This window comes from Thunnus thynnus, chromosome 11 (genome assembly GCF_963924715.1).
Source record: "Thunnus thynnus chromosome 11, fThuThy2.1, whole genome shotgun sequence".
Lineage (NCBI taxonomy): Eukaryota > Metazoa > Chordata > Actinopteri > Scombriformes > Scombridae > Thunnus > Thunnus thynnus.
The window spans coordinates 22,256,916-22,277,109 of NC_089527.1; the positions used below are offsets into that span (position 1 = coordinate 22,256,916).

The 20,194-nt window shown below is 41.3% G+C and overlaps 1 protein-coding gene across 5 annotated transcripts in view; it reads right to left on the reverse strand.

The window, feature by feature from the left end:
• The window catches only part of dcaf6 (ddb1 and cul4 associated factor 6), a 33,038-nt gene that overhangs the window by 1,350 nt on the left and 11,494 nt on the right, over positions 1–20,194 (reverse strand). The window contains exons 3-19 of one of the 5 annotated variants that reach the window (XM_067603830.1): positions 19,001–19,093; positions 18,021–18,206; positions 17,814–17,927; positions 14,713–14,848; positions 13,521–13,732; positions 11,866–11,959; positions 10,004–10,123; positions 8,826–9,152; positions 8,312–8,494; positions 5,963–6,022; positions 4,448–4,643; positions 3,399–3,508; positions 1,996–2,335; positions 1,793–1,834; positions 1,008–1,146; positions 759–915; positions 572–660 (exon numbers count right to left, since the gene is read on the reverse strand). In XM_067603830.1, coding sequence (XP_067459931.1) covers positions 572–660; positions 759–915; positions 1,008–1,146; positions 1,793–1,834; positions 1,996–2,335; positions 3,399–3,508; positions 4,448–4,643; positions 5,963–6,022; positions 8,312–8,494; positions 8,826–9,152; positions 10,004–10,123; positions 11,866–11,959; positions 13,521–13,732; positions 14,713–14,848; positions 17,814–17,927; positions 18,021–18,206; positions 19,001–19,093 — 2,598 coding nt within the window. The remainder of the gene's footprint in view (positions 1–571; positions 661–758; positions 916–1,007; positions 1,147–1,792; positions 1,835–1,995; positions 2,336–3,398; positions 3,509–4,447; positions 4,644–5,962; positions 6,023–8,311; positions 8,495–8,825; positions 9,153–10,003; positions 10,124–11,865; positions 11,960–13,520; positions 13,733–14,712; positions 14,849–17,813; positions 17,928–18,020; positions 18,207–19,000; positions 19,094–20,194) is intronic. The other 4 variants (XM_067603831.1, XM_067603832.1, XM_067603833.1 and 1 more) reach the window with 4 other exon arrangements.

Here is a 20,194-nt window from a genome sequence, read left to right on the forward strand (position 1 = left end):
TTAACTATGTATGTAGTATAAAAACACTGCACTTGTCTTTGTCTGTGAATGAACAAAATAAGTATTTCTTCATTCATAGTCACTTATAACACATGAAATATGTTCTTATTTGGTTTAACAACGCTTTATGGTCATTTCTGTGTTTTGTCACCTTCGTCACATGAGCTAACTCAGTTTGTGGCAAAGTGAAGATTTACTTCAATACTTTTCTACATGTTGGCTTTAAATGAAGTCAGAAGAAGATGCATCTCTTCTGACTTCTTTCTCCATCAGATGCAGGATTTCAGCTTTAACTTCCATGAATCTTATTTTGTGTTTTATTGCTGCCAGTTTGGTGAAATAAGGACAAAAATCAATTATAGAAAGCTGATTTGCTTTGGTTGTCTGAAGGCAATGTGTTTTTTGCGGGGGAGATTTATAGAAAATGTATTGACAACTAAGACAGAAGAGACTGTATCCTTCATAATAGGAAACTTCTGTTGAGTAAATGTTGAAATCTTTTTTGTTGAAAGACAATAAACCAATTAATAAATCACTCAATCAATTCACTGATTTCACTGATTGGTCACACCTCATCAGCGAGGACTCTGTTGAAAGATGGCGACTCCTCCAGTGGCGACCAAATCTTGATATCGTAGTCTATCCCTGAAGAAGCCAGAACTGAAACAAAGCAGAAAATAAACAACATGGTGGGAAACGTCGTCACGGAGCAGTAGAGAAACATCTGACGTGCGGGGAGACGCTGCGGCGGGACTCACTGGGGTCGTAGGGGTGCGGCTGCAGGCAGTTGACCACATGGTTGTCGGCTTCAAGCAGCATGAGGTGCTCTGCGGTGTGTCTGTCCCAGATGAAGATGTGACCGCAGTCTGAACCGCTCATCACAAAGTTGTTGCCCCAGAAACAGGACTCCTTTATCTAGATGTGCATGTAAAAAAACACTATAAGAGGCTTATTCATGAGGTTTCGAGGCTCCTGACCAATATAACGTAAAACGGCGTGAGGTGTACCATCGTCCTGGAGTTGCGGTGGCCCTTGTAGACCATTTTAACTGAGGGTCTCCTGATATTCTGCGTCTCGCTCTCCTCCATCTCCCGTCTTTCTTTCCTCCTGCGGAAAAGCTCCTGGATACGAGCCGCTGCCGAGCGTCTGAGAAACACAAGGAAGCCAAACACAAATGTAAATATAAAGACGCACGAAAAACAGACACACAACGTCGTGCTGTCGCTGCGGCTTATCAACCCCATGCTTCACATTTATGCCGTATTGATCTATTCAACAAACTCCCAAGCTAGAAAGCAGCCACTTCCAAGGCAAAACACCTTCATCATCATAACTGGATCAAGCTCTTGATATTCTGTTATGTTAAGTCTTGTCCATTAGTCACATGACTGACAGTATGTGTACGTTGTAGTTCATAAAAAGTTTTTTTCTAAGAGGTCCTATTGAGGAAATCAAACTTTATATATCTGTATGTGTTCCTTTCCATCAGGATGTCATGCACACATCGTTCATTCTCCATCCCTCCATCGTATGACATCTTTTAAATGCTGCTGTAACGGTGTCTCTCAAATCACTGGTGGAGTCAACACTTCATGCATTGTGCTCTAACGCTACAGTTAGCTGTGTGTATTAGTTTTTTTTTCTGTGAGTGAAATGACCAAACCAACACAAAAAACATTAATCTTCACGCTTGCTTGCACATGTCGTGTTGTGCTCTTGAGTTTAAATGCTCTGCTGCATGTCACACACCTGACGGGTTAGATGCTTTGGTTTCCAGTGAAAAAGACTTTACCTGATCATTCTATCTCCTACTGCGGATCCTCTGGAATTAAATCTATATTTGTAGCAAAACAGTCACATCACAAAGAAAAAAAACCCAAATCAGAGAACCCACCCTTTAAAAGTGATCGTAAATGAGAGCAATATTTGAATATAAGCTTTTGTTGCTTCTAGTGTAAGAACAGGAACACAAGAGCGTCATCTTGTGCAGCGTACCTCTGTCCCTGTCCTCTGAAGCGCGTTGACGGGATGAGGATGGGATCGTCGTCGCTGTCGTCGGAGTCCTGGTTGGCGCGTGCGGGCTGGCTCTGGCTCTGGCCCTCCTCTCCTCCCTCCTGCCCTTCCTCTGTGGTGGGCTCCTGCCTTCTGCAGCCCCCTGACGTGTCCTCCTCAGGCTGACTCCTCTCTGGCGGTGATGAGGAGGAGCCCTGTGCTGCGGCCGGGGCTGGAGCTGATGAGCTGCCAGGTGACGCGGAGGAGGAGGAGGAGGAGGCGGCACATGGAGGCTCTGTGCAGGCGGCCGGCCCGCTTTGCTGCTTCGAGGACGCAGAGGGAACTGAGGGGGGACACACATCAATACATAAAGGATACTTAAAATGCACTATTGTCTGCTTTGTTGTAGGCATTCAAGTTCGATGTGTGTATTAAGGCGTTTTAGAATTACAGAAATATCACATTTTTCATTCATGTTTTTTTTTGTGGATGTGTTTTTTAAGTATGTTTACAGCTGTGCATTAAGATTCGTCACCAACATAGAACCATGAACTCATCATTGTGCTCTGGACTCCAGAGTTGCTCTATGTGTTACTTGAGTCACTGGTATATTTTTATTTATAAAGCCTTTCTAGAAAAACTTCCCTCAACATCTTTGCAAACTGATTTAACAGAGTCCATCTTCCAATCATAATCTTAGATCACAAGACACATATCTACCGTCCGACCCCAACGTACAGACAGAGAGAGTATTCATGTTTTGTGCTCCAGACACTTGGAATAGTTTGCAGAGGGAAATTAAAGAACCAGACTGAATTGTAGACTCCGTGGTAAATGACTCCTTTACTAATTGTTTTGTAACTTTCTCTGTTCTTTGAGCCTTTATCATCTGGCTTTTAGTACTGTTTTATTTGTGTGCCTGGTGTATATTGTATTGTCCTGACTGAAACTTGTAATGCTGCCGCTCTAGCTAGGTCTTGGTTGCTAATGTCAGTAGGATTTTTACCTGGTTAAATAAGTAAATAAAGATAACATCTATTTTTTAAGTGACATGACTGTCTTTCTATGCAGAAATCCAAGACAAGTTTCTCTTTCAGCAGCCTGAGATTTTTTTTTCCAAATGTTGAAGAAAGGGAGGAGCGAGCTTCCTTTACATGAAATATTAGGAGCAGAAGTCCATGGAATTCACCTACTAGAGAGATCTCAAATTTTCATATTGCTACATCTTTCTTTTTACTGAATGATTGCTAACAGTCGGCTACACTGGTGTTGTGCCTTTCATGGTTTGTGTCGGTTACTTTACTTTCTGTATTTGCTCCTATTCTTTTTTTTTTGCACCTCCAAACAATTAATGTCCTTCTTAGGATAATAAAGTTAAATTTGATTTCGTCAAAAACACATCTCACCTTGCTCTAACGTGGAGCTCTCTGTGGACAGACTCTCTCTGCTCTGTGAAGCCACCGCCTCAGATGCTTTGGATCCTCCACTGCCCATAGAGCTGGATGTGCTACTGCTCCTGTAAAAGGAAGAAATCAAACCAACTGAGTCCTTTGAGCTTCTGAAAGGTTTTAACAAATGGTTTACATTTGTTTTTAACTGTTAACCTCAGTGTGGAATCAGTTGTACGAGGTTGACGATGCGTCTGTATCCACAATGTTTCAATTTGCGACTGAAATTTTTTTGTATGCAAACTGAGAAGAAACCAGGAATTTTGCACACTGTTGGTCACTTGTGAAATCATATAAAGTGTCTTCCTACATGAGGATCTGCCAACCAAAACACTAATTAAATGCAGCACTAATGCAGCTGAGTTTCTTCTGATCCTGTGACCAACATTTACTGACATGAAACTGATCAAATATAGTTCCTACAATAAATATTCACTTTGATTTCAGGTTTGATTTACAGGTCAAATAATAGTTGAGTCCACACACAGTTTCTTTGCTCCCACAATAAATTTCCTGTTGGAAAGCGACAGTCAATATAAGAAACTGTGTGTGTATTCCAACATTTCTTGTCTTGGTATTTCCTGTTTGGTTGAGCACCTGGTTGAGGAGTTTATTTTGGATGTGTGTAAGTCTCTTCTTTCTCTTCTTTCACAAATGTTAGTGGTGCCAGTTGAGTTTGGTTCAGTTATGTTGACTGACTGCTGATCCTTTATTTCTGATTGTTTGTATTATATTTGTTTGCATTTGTTTCTTGCATTTTTTAATTCACTGGGTGTTTGTACGCTTGAGGTCGTCCATTGTCACATGGTTTTGTGACGAGGAGATGCAGCGATTATCAATAAGCTCATTGGAAATGAATGAACCTCCAACAAAACATTCAAAACATGAAATCTGTTATAGGTGCGAGGACAAAATAGCTCTTCGATGACACTACCTGTAACAGACTTTCAAGGGGATATCAGAGAGCTCACAGGATGTTTCTCTCCCACTGCTCAGGTATCACTCACCACTCATCAGTGAAGTCCAGCTTGATGGTGCTGGTGGTGGTTCCTTCTGAGCTGTAGTGCAGGCTGAGGACTGGCTCTGCTGCACTGGGTCGACTGGTGCCAGCGGTGGTGGAGGTGGAGGTGGAGGTGGATGTGGAGGTGCTGCTGCTGGCTGGTACAGACACAGATTCATCAGGAGGTGAACCTGCAGCTCCTCCTGAAGGGCGAGAGGACAACACACAGGCAGAGCAAGCGAGAAAGATTGATTAGTGTGGTTAAGAAAAAGTAGCTTCACTGCTGAATCAAGAGTTCAATGTGTAACTGGTTCTTGCAAAACACACTGGAAACATGCAACCTGCTGTTGCATTACTTCCCACTGATTAACACCACACACAGGAAATGGGAACATGCAGCAGACACTGACAGAGCGGACAGAGGTGGTGATTTCGTAACAGTGATTCAAGTATCGACAGCAACAGACAGAAACACCTGAAGGATCATCACACACCTCAGCTGGTCATCACAGTCATAAAGGAGATTGAACCTGCCGTTGATTAAATACATTTCCTTTTGTTTTAATTCTTAGATTTTTATTGTTTTGTGCACAAACTGATTCACATGGATCCCTGTTGTATTCATGTGAAAGGAGAAGCCTCACAAGCAATCAAAACTGCAACAATTAGTCAATTAGTTTCTATAGTCGATCAATTAATCAATTAATTGAGGAAATTAAACTTTTTTTAATTTATTTTTAAAATTTTGATAATTTTTATTTAAACTAAAATGCTGAAAGTTCACAGTTTCCAGCCTCTGAAGTTTGAATATTTGTTTTCTATGATATGAAACTGAATATTTTTGGGTTTTGGACAAAACAAGCAGCTTGAATATATGTCAGCTTGAGCTTTGGGAAATTGTGATAGATATATTTTAAAACTTAATTTATTATGGATGAAACAATTACTCAAGAAAATTATTATTATTACTATTATCATTATTATTATTGTTTTTATTATTAGGCAAAGTTTGAAAACTATTTCGTTGCAATCCTGCTCAGAACGTGAGCAAGTTAAATCAAATGTAAAAAATGTTTTCCAAAGTTAATTAAAGTTAATTTGAGGCTTAAGTAGGTTGAGTTACACTAATCGTATTATATATGTTCCCAAATTAGTCTTTTTAGCATGAAATTCCCTCTTGGTGTTAATATGCCTCCACTGCAGCTCAGCAAGAAAACATTGTCCAGGGAAACACAAAGAGGATTTAAATTAATATATCATATTATATTATTCATTTATTATAGTATCCTTCAGCCCAAGTAACAGTAACGTGGGTCTGATAGACCTGCTCAGTCTATCTGCAGGCACTTTAATGTACATGAGGAGAGATCATGGGAATAATGGGAAAGTAAAGAGTTGGAAACGGAGAAAGCGAAGCATGAAAACGACGGGAGAAAGACTGTGGTATGAAAGAAAGAGTTTGTGTATCTGAGAGAGGGTGAAAAAGACAAAGCAAGTAGCAGGGTGGGAGGAGAGGACGCACCCTGCTGTTCATCGAGAGTCATGGATCCCAGCTGTTTGTTTACCACAGACGAGGGCGAATCTGGAACACAAATGAGACTGACTAAACACCGGATACAGAGGTCAGACCTTAGGGCTCACACAGTCAACACGCACAAGAATTAAACTTCAAAGACATGTTGAAAAAAACGGTCCGAGGCCAAGCAGGAAGAGCTGTAAAAATCAGCCAAAGGAAAAAAAAAAAACTTCATGTTTCTTTTATTTGCTCAAACCAGGGAAGGTCATTTCACACACTGTGAGTGCAGCTTCAGCCTTTATATGCAAAATGAGTACCAGAGATTAGTAAATCTGAGTGAAAAAAATGACAAATTCACAAATGCTTCCTACAGATCCTTTACAAATAGTTTATTCCTGCCATCAAGAATAACTTATTCTCAGGTACTGCACAACACCGCAGTGAAAATACAAACCTTAAACAACAGGTGCGCAATTTTTCAAGTTGTCTTAAACAGTCAGGAGCCTAAATGAACATTGAAATGTTTTTTTCTTGCCATAATCATTCTTCATATTCATACTGACCATTAGAGGATCCCTTCATAATGCACTTACAATGTAAGTGATGGGGGACAGAATCCACAAGCCTCCTTCTGTGAAAAAATGTAATTAAAAGTTTATCTGAAGCTAATATGAAGCTTCAGCCGTCCAAATTAGTCAATTTAGTAGATATATTTCAACATCACAGTCTGTTTAGTGTCAACAGGGAAACACTGTCTGAGGAAACACAAAGAGGGAATCTGATGCTAAAAAGACTGTAAATGTGGCAGATATCTACTTGAAATGACCAACTCAGACTGCTGAAGCCTCATATACGCTTCAGATAAACTTTTAAATGCATTTTTGCACAGAGTGACTGTGGATTTTGGCTCCATCACTTACACTGAAAGTGCATTTGAAGGGGATCTTTTAATAGCCAGTGTGAACAGGAGGAATGATTACAGCAAGAAAAACCTCTTTCAGCGTCTATATGGACACCTGACTGTTGTTTGAAGACAGACTTGAAAAACTGTGAACCTTTCCTTTAATAAAACACAGTTTGCTGTTATCCACCATGTTTGTTAAATTATACAAAATTAACAAAAGCACCGGTTCTCTGCACTACATCTGATAGTGCTGCCTGGCTCTCACTTCAAACAATACAAGCAAAGACACTATGTGTTCAGTGAATGCATAATTTGTGTCATCGCTGGTTTAATTTAACAACTTGTCTAATAAAGCCCCTTTCAGACATGCACTTCGTTGCATAAATGTGATAGTAGATTTTTGTGTTGGTCTCATGGTTGAATAAGCACCAGATTCACTTTTATGTAAAAAAAAAAAAAAAAAAAGTCACAAGGACAAAGTTATTGAGTTAGACCTAATGACATTTCCGTGACACCGTCTGCATTGAATGCTGTGAAAGCTACGGCGCAACAAGGTTTAAAACGAGACTGAAAGCACGTCCTCTACATGTGAGCACTCACCGTAATAAATCTATCACTTATTTATCAAACTCTCTTTAATCAAAGAGATTAAAAGCTGGAAATACTCAAATCGGTTTACATACAGCACGTGAGCAAACGGGAATTCTTGTCATCCTTTGCTTATGTGCCATCATAAAACAAAGCAGAACTCATCAATGATGAAATTGATGAGATTCATTGTGAGAAGTGCGTCCCTTGTGCTCATTAATTAAGGCTTCAACATCGAAATAAGTTTAAAAATCCATCAGTGATGCGGCCTGTGAGAAAACGGATGTGTGAGCATCGTGGCTCTTTCTGTAAAAGTCCTGTCATGTCTGAACAGACCCGTAACGGACACCTCTGACTGAATGACAAAAGGCCACTTCAACAAACAGATGAAGCCGGCAGTGTTACATAATCCGTGTCTGAAAGAGAGTTAGGATTCTCAAGCTGAAGTGAAATCGAACCACAGCCGATCTACGACTGATAAGTAAGTACCGTCAATCATGAGTGAACAACCACATGAGCTGTGAGGACACCGAAGCAGCAGAGCTCCACACCGGCTGGGTGCCACTCCAATGGGAGAGTTGCAGGTGAAAAACTCAAGCGATGGAGTGAGTGAGGGGCCGAGCAAAACAGCGGAGAGGTTAATAAGCTCAAGGTGCAGTAGTGGGGAATGGAAAGAGTGATCACTGTGGGATTAGTGGTCAGTTCTAGCAAGGCTGGATCCTCTTAGAGCATAACTGTCTCTATGTGAAGGGGGGAGAGGAAGATGGTGAGGGAAGGGGGAGGGGAGTGGGGTGTCCAGGCAATGAGGGGGAGCAGCAGGAGGTGGGGGGAAGGAGGGGGGGGAGCTCAGAGGGGCGGGTAACCTGTACGGGGTCGCGTCTCAGTGGTGGCAGCGGCAGCGGCAGCTCTCTGTGACTGTCTCTCAGAGGCTGCAGAGGAAGAAGAAGTGGTTGCTCTCTGACCCTGTCTTGGGGGGTCGGCCAGCCGGAGTAACCTCTGCAAACGCCTACACACTAAACTTATGGGCAGCCGATGAGGACCGTACTCTGACAGAGAGGCAGAGGAAGAGAGGGAGAGTGGATGCACGATTAGAAGATTGAGGGGAGGATGTGAGGAGGAGGAGGATCAGGAGCAGAGAGTCAGGCAAAAGAAAAAGAAAACAAAAACAAGGAGAAAGACAACAGGATGCTGAAGGAAAAGAGAGTGAAGTGAGGCTGCTGCTTGAGTGGAGTGGCTCCGACACACACACACACACGCACACACACACACACACACACACACACACACACACACACACACACTCAGTACATACAGTCGCCCTACTCGCTGGACTGAAGAGTAAAATGTACATTTCTGAAAACAGGTGCGTGAGTCTACCTGAGAGTGCAGGCTCTGAGCTGGGGGTGGCAGTTGGCGTGGGGGTCCCGCCCGCGTCGGCCTGACTCCTCTGCTCTGAGTCAGGCGAGGAGGTGGAAGGGGCCGAACTCTCTACCGACGAGGAGCTGGAAGCAGGAGGTGCCGTGACTGTCGACGACGACCCTGAGGAGGAAGAGGAAGTGGGGGCGGCAGCGGCAGCAGCAGAGCTGGCAGGTACTTCCAGGGTGTCTGTCCCCGCAGGCCTCATGGGGGCGCCAGATTCCTGTCTGGAGTCTCTTGCAGGGGCAGTTGAGGTACTCGATGCCGCCTCTGGACGGACAGCTGTTCCTGGAAATAAGAAAATAAATAGATGTTTACAATCTCTGGTGACAACAGCTACAGAAAAGAATAAACCAGTTTAAACCCCACGTGGGGAAAAAATTACAATCGCAGATAATCAGTTGAGCTTGTTTGGTTTGGATATTTCATAAAAATGTGTTTTTTTTACTTTTTTGTTCCTCTGTTTTTGTTTAGAGTTTGTTGAGGTGGTTGTTGTTCATTGTATGTGATATTATGTGTAAGTGTATATGATGTTAGTCAATATATGTATGGAAAATTAAAATAAAACCTTAAAAAAAAAGAATAAAAATCAGTGGTGAACGTGGCTACACAGTTTGGCAACATGAACTTTTTAAAACACAGTCTACTATGATTTAAATCAAAGCCAAAATGCAACTGGTTTATATCACATGACATCCATCCAATGATCAGTCTAAAACAGTCATAAATAATTAAATGTACTGCAGCAGTAGATGCGCTTATCAAAAGCCGTCCGCATACAGGAAGACGTTTACAAGATGGGATTTGTGAGAAAATGCCATGGTTAAAGAAATAAAATATAAAATATTGTTTACTATGAAGATCACAAAGATTCTTCATTATTCAAATGAATTTAAGAACTTTTATGAACTAGAATTTATACAATTTTCTTAAAGACAATTCAAGACCTTAAAAAAGATGTGACAACATTGATCCAATAATGATTTTCATACCTCAAACTCAGGATATCTGTGAATACTGACTGCCGGTCCTGTATCAGAGCTCTCTTTCCCCCAAAATTCATAATCTATATATTTGAAGCCTGAAATGTGTAGATCTTATTTTATACGTATTGACAGTTTTTCAGACTGATGCCTCACCTCTGGGTCGGGTCTGAGGTCGGGTTCCTCTGCTGCCCTGAGCCTCGCTCGCCTCCTCAAACCAACGGGACAACATGTCCGACATCCTCTGCATCAGAGAGACGTTCGGGCTCTGTTCTCCTGGAAGATCAGAGCAACACTTAGAGGCACTTTTCACACAAAACATCTGCTTTTTAACAGCAGTACATTTGACCACTGGGCAGAGAGTAATAATACAAACACAAAGTAGGTGAATATTTTTTGGTATGAATGTGTTATATGTGTCATGATTGTAACATCACACATTGTATAAGATTTGAATAACATAGTCAGAAGTGTTGATTCAATGACTGAGACCTATGTTTAGACAATTTCACTCAGTAAGGACAAAGAAAAAAAAAACTACGTGGGGACATAAAAGTGTGCAGATTATAAAACCCTTCGAGGCAAATTTGTGACTTTGGGCTGCAGAAAAAAAACTGACTTGACGTGTGTGTGTGTGTGTGTGTGTGTGTGTGTGTGTGTGTGTGTGTGTGTGTGTGTGTGTGTGTGTGTGTGCGCGAAGTGAAGTGATTGTGCAACTGACATTCATTTAAGTGGAACGAAGCCGCTGTTCTCTTCAAGCCTACAGCTGGTGGGTGTTTGATAGTTTTGATGAAGTATCATTTCAAACCAAGGGTCTCAAACTCAATTTAGCTGAGGGTCGCTGGCCAGGTTGTTCTCTCTTCAGAGGGCCACTTTTCATTTCAACATTTAATCTCAACTGTGTACTCTGAAGCTGAGAAATGAATAAAAAGCAGATCTCTGCGCATCTTCCAGCAATATGCAGCTGATTCAAGTGTTTCTCTGATCAGGGACAGCAAACCCGAGAGAGAAAAGACTGAAAAGAGACACTGATGAAGACACAGCTGTGTCGAAACATTAGTCTGTTTTCACTATTAAAGGCTACAAATCAGCGAGTGTGCTCCAGTCTGTTCCCACTGAGCCATGAATCTCTCCTCTCGTCTGTCCCCTGTGCCTATCACATTACTCTGCATGTTTGATTATATTCCCAGAGAACGGCAGCTTTCTCTTTTTAGATGAGACAGGTCACGAAATAAAATCAGTTGTCGCCTCTCTTTAAAGCAGCTATAATCAATATTTCTGTATTAGCAATGGATCGCATGACTACGTGTGGTGTGATAGGTAGGTGTGATAGAAACGTTTCCTCTCAGCTCAGCAGAGGTCGATAGTTTCTTTCAGCTCACGGTTTTGGTTTTCTGGTTTGTGACTTTACAGTTTTGGTTCACTCTCACTGCTCTCATCAGCTTCATTTCCAGCGGCGGCAGACAGCTGTTTTCAGTGAATTAAAAATGAAAAACACTGCCTGCACTGCATCAGCTGGTATGCAGACAAAGTTAGCGACTAGCTGGTGAATACAGTGTTTAACAGTCAGATATTTTCATCAGGAGTACGCGGAGAGCAAAACAGAGGTAAAAGAAGAGTGAATATTTGTGTGAGATTCTTTAGGTGGACACAAACATGACTCATAATTAAGGCTAATGTTTGCAAGTTCACCATATCCATTTAAAAAGGGATTACATTCTTTAATGCAGGTTTAGAAAGAAACATTCAGGTGCGACACAGTAAATCAGAGTGTTGTTGATCACATTCAAAGCGTTTATGTTGGGACGTTGCAGCTTTGCAGCCTTGCTAGAAAATTAAATGATCACTCTCACAAAAAGTCTGAGAAAAATATAAATGGAAAAAAATAAGAAGTGAATTTGTGGGCTGATTTAATAATAAATTCTCACGGGTCGGCGGTTTATTAGTGTGCTTTAAACTGAGCAGGAACACATACGTCAACGTGTCACATGTCGCGGTACTGTCTGCTGTGATCTTACCATCTCTTTCCCTCTCGCTCTCAGGACGAGCTCGGGGTCCAGTGTCCGACCAGTCGCCTCGTAGACGGAGGCGCTTCACTGGAGGCTGCCTCAGCTGTGGAAACACACACACACACACAGAAAGATTAGCAGTTTGTCAGTCAAAGCATGGTCAAAAATAGCTCTGCTGCCAAAGCAAAACACTGCATGTCTCTGTCAGTGTCCTCTCCAAAGTGCCCCCCCCCTCCTCCTCCTCCTTCCTCCTCCTCCCTTCTAGCTGCACCACTGAGGTCGCCTTCACTTTCCAGTCCCCTGGCTCTCTCTGTAGGGCAACAGGCTCAGAGCCAGAAATAGAAAGAAGGGGGTCTTAGTGGAGAGACTATCAACTGCTTTGCTAAGGAAATGTCATCAGGTCTGGACATGGGCTGGAGGTGGTGAAAAGGAGCCGAGGCTGGAGGAGATAGTAGAATAAGGGAGGAGACAGAAACAGAAAGGCCCAGAACAAAATGGTATCACAGGTGGAAGAAAAAGGAGAGAGCATTTCCTTAGCTTCAACCCCCCCCCCCCATCCCCCCATCCCCCCACCACCACCACCTCTGCCTGAACTATTTTGGTGGATAGAGGAACACTGCCTGCGTCGGTCGCTGTATTTGGAAAGGAATGTGTGTGGCGGTTGCATCTCGACACAGCTGAGCTCACCACGAGGCTTTCAAACACTGGCACCATGATCCAGCACATTCAGTCACACGTGAAGCTCCGGCGCCCACCTAAGTTTATCTGAGGTCCGATTTCTCTGACGGCTCACTTATCCGATGTCCAGACTATGTGCTCAAACAAACTGATATAATGACCTAAATACATGCAAGAAAAGATACTCAGTGTTTCAGATTTGGTTTTAGTGAACCATCATGTTGTTTCTTCTCCTCTCTTTGAGTTTCAGGGTCATTTGCTCTACTCAGCCACAACAAGGTCAGATCTGTTTCTAAGAAACAATCTTTTCACCCAAACAACTTGGGTACTTTTTATAGAGAATATCTGGAGCATCAAGAAACGTCATCTTTATGGATTAAAGGCTCAACCACCGCAGTAGTTCTGGTCCAGGAGGCCACTGCAGCCTCTTCTGCAGCACTGACCTTCTCTGTGTCCGATTATTACCATATTTCTTTTAACTGGAGCTGAAACTATTGGATTTATCATGTTGTCAACAGTAAAAAAAAAAACAGTAACATTTCTTAACATCGACTAATTGTTCCTGTTGTTTAATCAAGCAACAAAAAAAACGAAACATCGTCTACTTCAAGCTTCATAAATATGATAATTTGCTGCTTTTCTCTGTTTGATGTAATTTGAAATTGAATATCTTGTTGGTCTGACAAAACAAGATATTTGAAGAACTTGTGATGAGCTTTTTTAGTATGTTTTTGACTTAAAAGATTAAAGGATTACTCACTTAACCAAAACAAATTTAACAGATTAATCAATAATTTAAAAAAAAAGTGTAGTTGGATGATTACATGAAAGATTTCAAACAACATTTCATGGTATTAAAAAAACACCATGAAATTATAAGTAAGTAATAAGTAAGGACATAACCGAACGGGCAACAGTTAAAGAAGAAAAAAAAAAGGACTTGTGATGTGTCTCGAGTCCTTCCTCGAGTCTTCTTATGTTCTCACCTCCTCCCTCCTCTCCTCAGAGGGGCCCTTTAGCTCTCGGGCCTGGTCATCTTTGGGATCGAACAGGTAGATGTAATCGGAGGAGTAGCTGACCAGAACCTCCTGGCCATCCTCGCTGTAGCAGAGAGATGTCACTCGGCACGACTTGTTGGACAGGTGAGCGGGAACGAACCTGACGCACATACCCGTCGTCCCCCGGCCCATGTAGTTACCTGACGTTGAGAGAGAGAGAGAGAGAGTTGATCAGTTACATCGGCTGCTGTGTTGGCGGGTTTTCTTAAATCTATTCATTGACTTTCTGCAGACTATTTGGTTGATGTGCTACAAATATATATATATATATATATATCAGGTAGAGTCCTTAGATTCTCAGACTTACTAACTTAAGTGCCTGTTAAAAACATATTTTCAGCCATGCTTTTACTTGTTTCACTTCCCTCCTCCCTTGTATGCATGCATGCATTTTAAAGTCTTAATTTTACTAACACCAAGAAGTGATCTCAGATCTTTAACCCGACTTCCTGTGTCAAAGAATTGTTTTTTAAAGAACCACTGTTGGTTTATAAAGCACTGAATGGTTTTCTGATCTGCTGCTATGCACCACATATCTGAAACAAACTCACACAAAATGTTTTTAATGTATTCATATTTCTTACTGCACTGTAAATTAGAATTTTCCTATAATGCCTTTTAATTAATTACAGCTCATATCTGTGTCTTTATTCTCCTTACAGTATGTCTTTTGTTCCTTTAACATTTTGTCTTAGTTCCTTTATAGGCAGTGTTATTGAAGCTTTCAATTCAAATAAATTTGCCTTGATCAAACTGTTTAAATTGCCTGCTCTCTCTTTTCTTTTCTTTGAGTCATTACTGTTAATGTAAACCAATGTAATTTTGTTAATTTTGTTAATGTAATTTTATAAATAGTTTATAATATAGTTGGAGAATTTCAGAGAAAGAGGATAAAGTCACATTCATGAGAATATCGAACAATAGACACACAGCAAGGCAGGATGGGACGACATTCTTTACCTTGTTATCTTTGTAGGATCTAGACGTTTGTCTGATGGCTGTTGTTTAGATGCTGTGTGGTGTTTGTGTGTCATGACGGACATAAGCAGCTTTCAGTGCTCTCATGGTCCAAGACTAATTTCCTTTTGCGGACAATGAAGGTTATCTTATGTTATCTTACCTGTCGCTCTAGTTCCCAGCATGCGTCTGTCATAGATGCGCACTGAGCTGTCAGAGCAGCCCACAGCCAGGTAGTAGGGCACCAGTGGAGAAATGGATATGGAGGTTGCTGCTCTCCGACAGTTTATCAGGATGTCCTGAAATCAAAACCGTAGAATAAAGTCATTTCTGCTGTTTCTGCAGAAATCTGTTCTAACAGAAACACCTGAAGCTGCATTTTGACAATAGGTATTTACAAATACTCATAAAGTAGATATAAGGACAATCATGCTGCTATTGCAACTGTTAGGTCAAGTTGAACAATGTGGAAAAATTATGGATGTTTAGTTTTCCAGCTGTGGAGGTCCAGTCTTAACACTCACAGGTTGTAGGATAATTAAGAGGGGGAAGTGAGTGTCTGGTGAAAGTATTCTGACAGTTTCTACTCTGACAGACACAGCGACTCGCAGGCCCGCCTTCTTATTTCTGGTGACTTTAATCACACCTCTCTGTCCTCCACTATGCCCACATTCAATAAGGAGGAACTCAAGAAGGTGCAGAGAGAGCTGAGGAGGAGGATCAGGGAGGGAAAAAACATTTACAGGAGGAAGATGGAGGATCAGTTGCCTTAAAACCATCTCTGGTTACAAGGAGCCCAACTCCCCCATTCTCACAACATTCAGCTCACAGCCACTGCATTTCCTGTCCAATGCCCTACCCCCCTCCCCCCAACCCCCACCCACAACCTCCAGCATACAGCCCCCCTGCCCCAATCTGTCCCTCACAAAAAACCAGGTGAGGAAAGATCTCAGGAGAATCTTGGCCAGAACGGCTGGATGGCATCAGCTCAAGGCTTCTCAAGTCCTCTGCAGACCAGCAGTGCAGGATAGTTGAGCACATTTTCAACCTGAGCCTGAAGCTGGGGAGAGTGACACAGCTGTGGAAAACATCCTGCATGGTACCAGTGCCAAAGAACGCGCACCCCAAGGACCTCAATAGCTACAGGCTGGTGGCCCTGACATCGCACCTGATGAAGACCCTGGAGAGGACTGTTTTTATCCATCTCAGACCCCTGGTGAGCCCATCAATGGATCTGCTACAGTTCGCCTATCAACCTGGCATTGAGGTGGATGACGCTGTTATCTACCTCCCACATGGATCCCTCTCTCACCTGGAAAAGGCTGGGAACGCTGTGAGAATCATGTTTTTTTTATTTCTCCAGTGCCTTTAATACCATTCAGCCCACGCTTCTGAGTGACAAGTTGGACCACCACCTCACAAGCATGGATCCTGGACTACCTAACCAACCAACCACTGTATGTGAGGATACGGGACTATGAGTCCGACATGGTTTTCTGCAGCACGGGGGCCCCACAGGGAACAGTCCTGGCTCCCTTCCTCTTCACCCTCTACACTAAAGACTTCACACAAGACTCAACTAACTGCCACCTGCAAAAGTTCTCTGACGACTCTGCAATCATCATCATCACAGATGGGGACGACAAGGAGTACAGAGAACTGACTCAGGCCTTTGTGGACTGGTGCCAGTGGAACCACCTCCAGATCAATGCAGGGAAAACCAAAGATCTGGCGGTGGACTTCCACAGGCACAAACACTCTCCTCCTGTACCGGTTAACAACCAGGGAATGGACACTGAGATGAAATCTTACAAGTACCTGTGTGTTCACTTGATTAATAAACTAGACTGGAGGGACAACAGAAAGGCACTCTAAAGGAAAGGAAAAAGCAGACTCTCTCTGCTGAGGAGACTCAGGTTTTTTGGACTGCAGGGGGCCCTCCTGAGGACCTCTTTGACTCTGTGGTGGCATCAGCCATCTTCTAAGGAGCGGTCTGCTGGGGCAGCAGCATCTTGACTGCTGACAGGAAGAGACTTAACAGACTGGTTAAGAAGGCCTGCTCTGTCCTGGGATCACCCCTCAGCCCAGTGGCTGGTGGGAGAAAGGAGAATGATGGCGAAGCTATCATCCCAGATGGAGAACATGTCCCACCCCGTGCAGGACACTCTGACAACACTGGGCAGCTCCTTCAGTGACAGTCTGCTTCACCTGCAGTGTGTGAGGGAGATACTGCAGGTCCTTCTGCTGCTGTCAGACTTTACAATCAACAATCCAGTAGACCACAAACCAAAACTGACACATTCACTCATGTGCAAAATCAATGTATACTAAACTGTGCAATATCAATATTTCCTATGTGCAATAATTCAGCCGTTGAGTCTGTTTACTTATTTATTATATCTTGCTTTTTTACTGATGCTTCCTGCTATTGCATTATCCTCTTTGCTGCTGTAACTGCAAAAATCCCTGCTATGGGATTAAGGATTAATTTATTTTATCTCTTATCTTAGTTTTAATATCACAAGCACTGATCTCCAGAATGAAATACGAGTAGATGAAACACAAACTAGGAGGAAACCACTTCCCTCTCTCTCTCTCTCTCTCTCTCACACACACACACACACACACACGCACACGCACACACACACACACACACGCAGCCCGGCCTGAAGCCAAGATAACCGTCTTCTGTCTCTCCAACCAGAGACAAGCAGCACCGAGGACAAACCCACGCAAATGTGGAGGTGTTGTTGCATCATTACTACATCATTAATACCAAATCAATATCAATTCCAATATCAAGTTGTATCAATAAAATACATAACTAAAGTTAAGCGGGTAGAAGGAATTTCATTAATGAAGGAACATAATTGACAAAAAAATTATAACAAAATTTGTGAATTCTATTTAATGTTAAATTAGATGTTTTTGATTTTTAATTTTAAAAAAAAAAAGTGTTACCTGTAACTATTATGTGCTAATAAACACCTTTAAGAAATAAAGCTCAAGACCAATAACCTAAATAAAATGTAATATAAATAAATAAAAGAAAAGAAATAATGTTCTTTATATAAATAAATAATATAAAGAACAAAACATGAATCATCATCTACAATGTGCCGGTATTTCAGAGTTGGTTGAAAAAACAAAGCAAAAAAAAAAAGGAACCCATCCAGTAAACAAGTAAACAGATATTAGTGCTACTGAGATGTTGATGAGTCACTGACTGAAAAGAGAAAAACAATATCACAGCTGTCGACGTACGTCTTTGCAGTCTTCTTTAGTGCAGCTAGTTTTCATGCGCAGGTCAAACCACCGCACCGTGCCGTCCTCCCCACATGACAGAAACGTGTAGGGGTCATTTGGTACCGTCATAATCTGATAGAAAGCAGAGAGGACGAGGTTAGAAATGGAAAACGTGAGAGAGTGATAAGTTATGTGACCTGCAGAGGTTCCAACAGTGTTTAGTACCTCATAAGCTGTTCCATAATGGCAGGTGAACTGACACTGTCTGTTGTACTCAGCACTCTTCTCGGTGTGGGTGTAGTAGATGATACCATCTCCGGAGCAGGAGATGATCTCCTGATCGTTGGTGTGAGGCATGAACTTAGCACTGAAGATATTTGCACGATGACCTGAACGTATAGACTTTTTGACCTGAGGAAGAGAAACAGAAGTTAATGACCTGCCTGACTGTTAGAGGCTGCAGGAAAGTAACTGAGCTGAAAACTAAACACTTAAATATATCCATTAACCATATCTGCTTCAATTTCCCATCATGCACTGAGTTTCAGTTGGGTGCTCTGCCTCAAAAAACAAATTACTGCAATGTGTTTGTTGTTTCCTCAAATACAAATTTGAAGAAAAAGGCTCCAGTGATTATCTCATCTTGATCATTTTGGTGCATTTCACTTACAGAGCATCACAAAAATGATCAAAACATTATTTTTTACTCTTTATTTTCTCTTTTTTTTTTAAACCACTGGAGTCCCACCTTTTGTTTTGGGGAAACAAACATTAAAAATCCATTTTCAAATCTTATAACGTAGGAACACTACTGGCTGTGCAAACCACTGCAATAACCAATCACATCACAAGACTAAAGAAAGAGACCTCTGGCTGACCCCTAGAACCACCTTCAACTGTATGTGACCTCCACATTTGTCCCCACAGTGTCTCTAAGCTTGACTGAGAACATGAGTCGGTAACTTACTGCTGCCATGTTTTGATTATTTGTTTTTTCTCCACATTACAAAATATTTGTACACTGAAAAGAGAAAAATCATTTAATTGTACCAGAGCTAAAACTGGTTAAATATCAAAGTCAGCAGACAAAAAAATAGTCTTCATCAGCTGTTTACTCAAACAGTTTATTTACATCCGTTTGTTGTTACTCTGTCAGCTGTTTGAACTGTGTATGACAGCTGAACTGTTGTCAGTTCATTGATTACCTTTTTGTTGTACGGGTTTGTAATGGCCAGGAAGGTATCGTCTGACCCTGACAGGATGTATTCTCCTGTGTCGTTCCAGGATATAGTGTTGACCTGCGGAGAGACAAGTGGAGACACAGACGCAGTTTTTACTCTGCAGTTTACATCACAGCTGAAAAGATTAGTCTATGAATTGATTAGTAGATCTGCAGGAAATTAATCTGAGGCTATTTAATTGATTAATCGTTTGAGTCATTTTTTAAGCAAAAATGCCAAAACATTCTCTGGTTCCAGGTTCTCAAATGTGAGGATTTGCTGATTTTTGTTATCTAATACAAAATAAGAATTTATTGATAATTATGAATTCATAACATGGTTATAAATTGAAACAAGACATCTGTAGAAGTTACTTTGGGAAACTGTGACTGGCAGTTTCCACTATTTTCTGACATGTCAATTAATTGATCAATCAAAAAATGACTCATTCTTTTTAAAAAGATTAAAGTGATGATGAAAGTAATTGTTAGCTGCTGCCCTAATAATATTAATTATATAATTACATAATAATATAAGTTATTTATTAAACAAAAATACTTAATATTTATTGATTCCAGCTTCTCAAATATGAGGATTTTGCTGTCATTTTTTTTAAACATAATTTTTTTGTCCAAAAAAAACAAAAAACAAAAACAAAAAACCAACCAATTTGAAGATGCCACCTTGGTCTGTGGGAAAATGTGACAGGATTTTAAAGCATTTTTATGCCTTAATGACAGACAGTTGAGGTATGATGGTTAATGAGGGAGAGAGAAATGCAACTAAAGGTCTCCAAGTCTTAAACCTCTAAGCTAGATGACAGAATTTTACAATTTTCTTACATTTTTTAAACAATGAATTGATTAAATAAACAAAAAGTAAATCTATGGATTCATGGGTAATGAACATAAATGCTTGTTGCAGCTTTAGTTTACATATTACAGACAAAAACCAATCTGAAAAATCCTTTTTCGAAGTGCATTCACACTCTGAGACGTGTGGCAGCTGCATCAGAAACACATTTTACAGAAATGTTCTTGTCCAATTTAAATGACTTTCACTGTCGTTCTCAGTAACATCTAATTAACTGACTAATTACTATCAAATTATGGTCACAGGTTGTACTGAGTTGTAATTAATCCATAGATCTAATGCAGATCATTCAGTTCACTGTTTTGC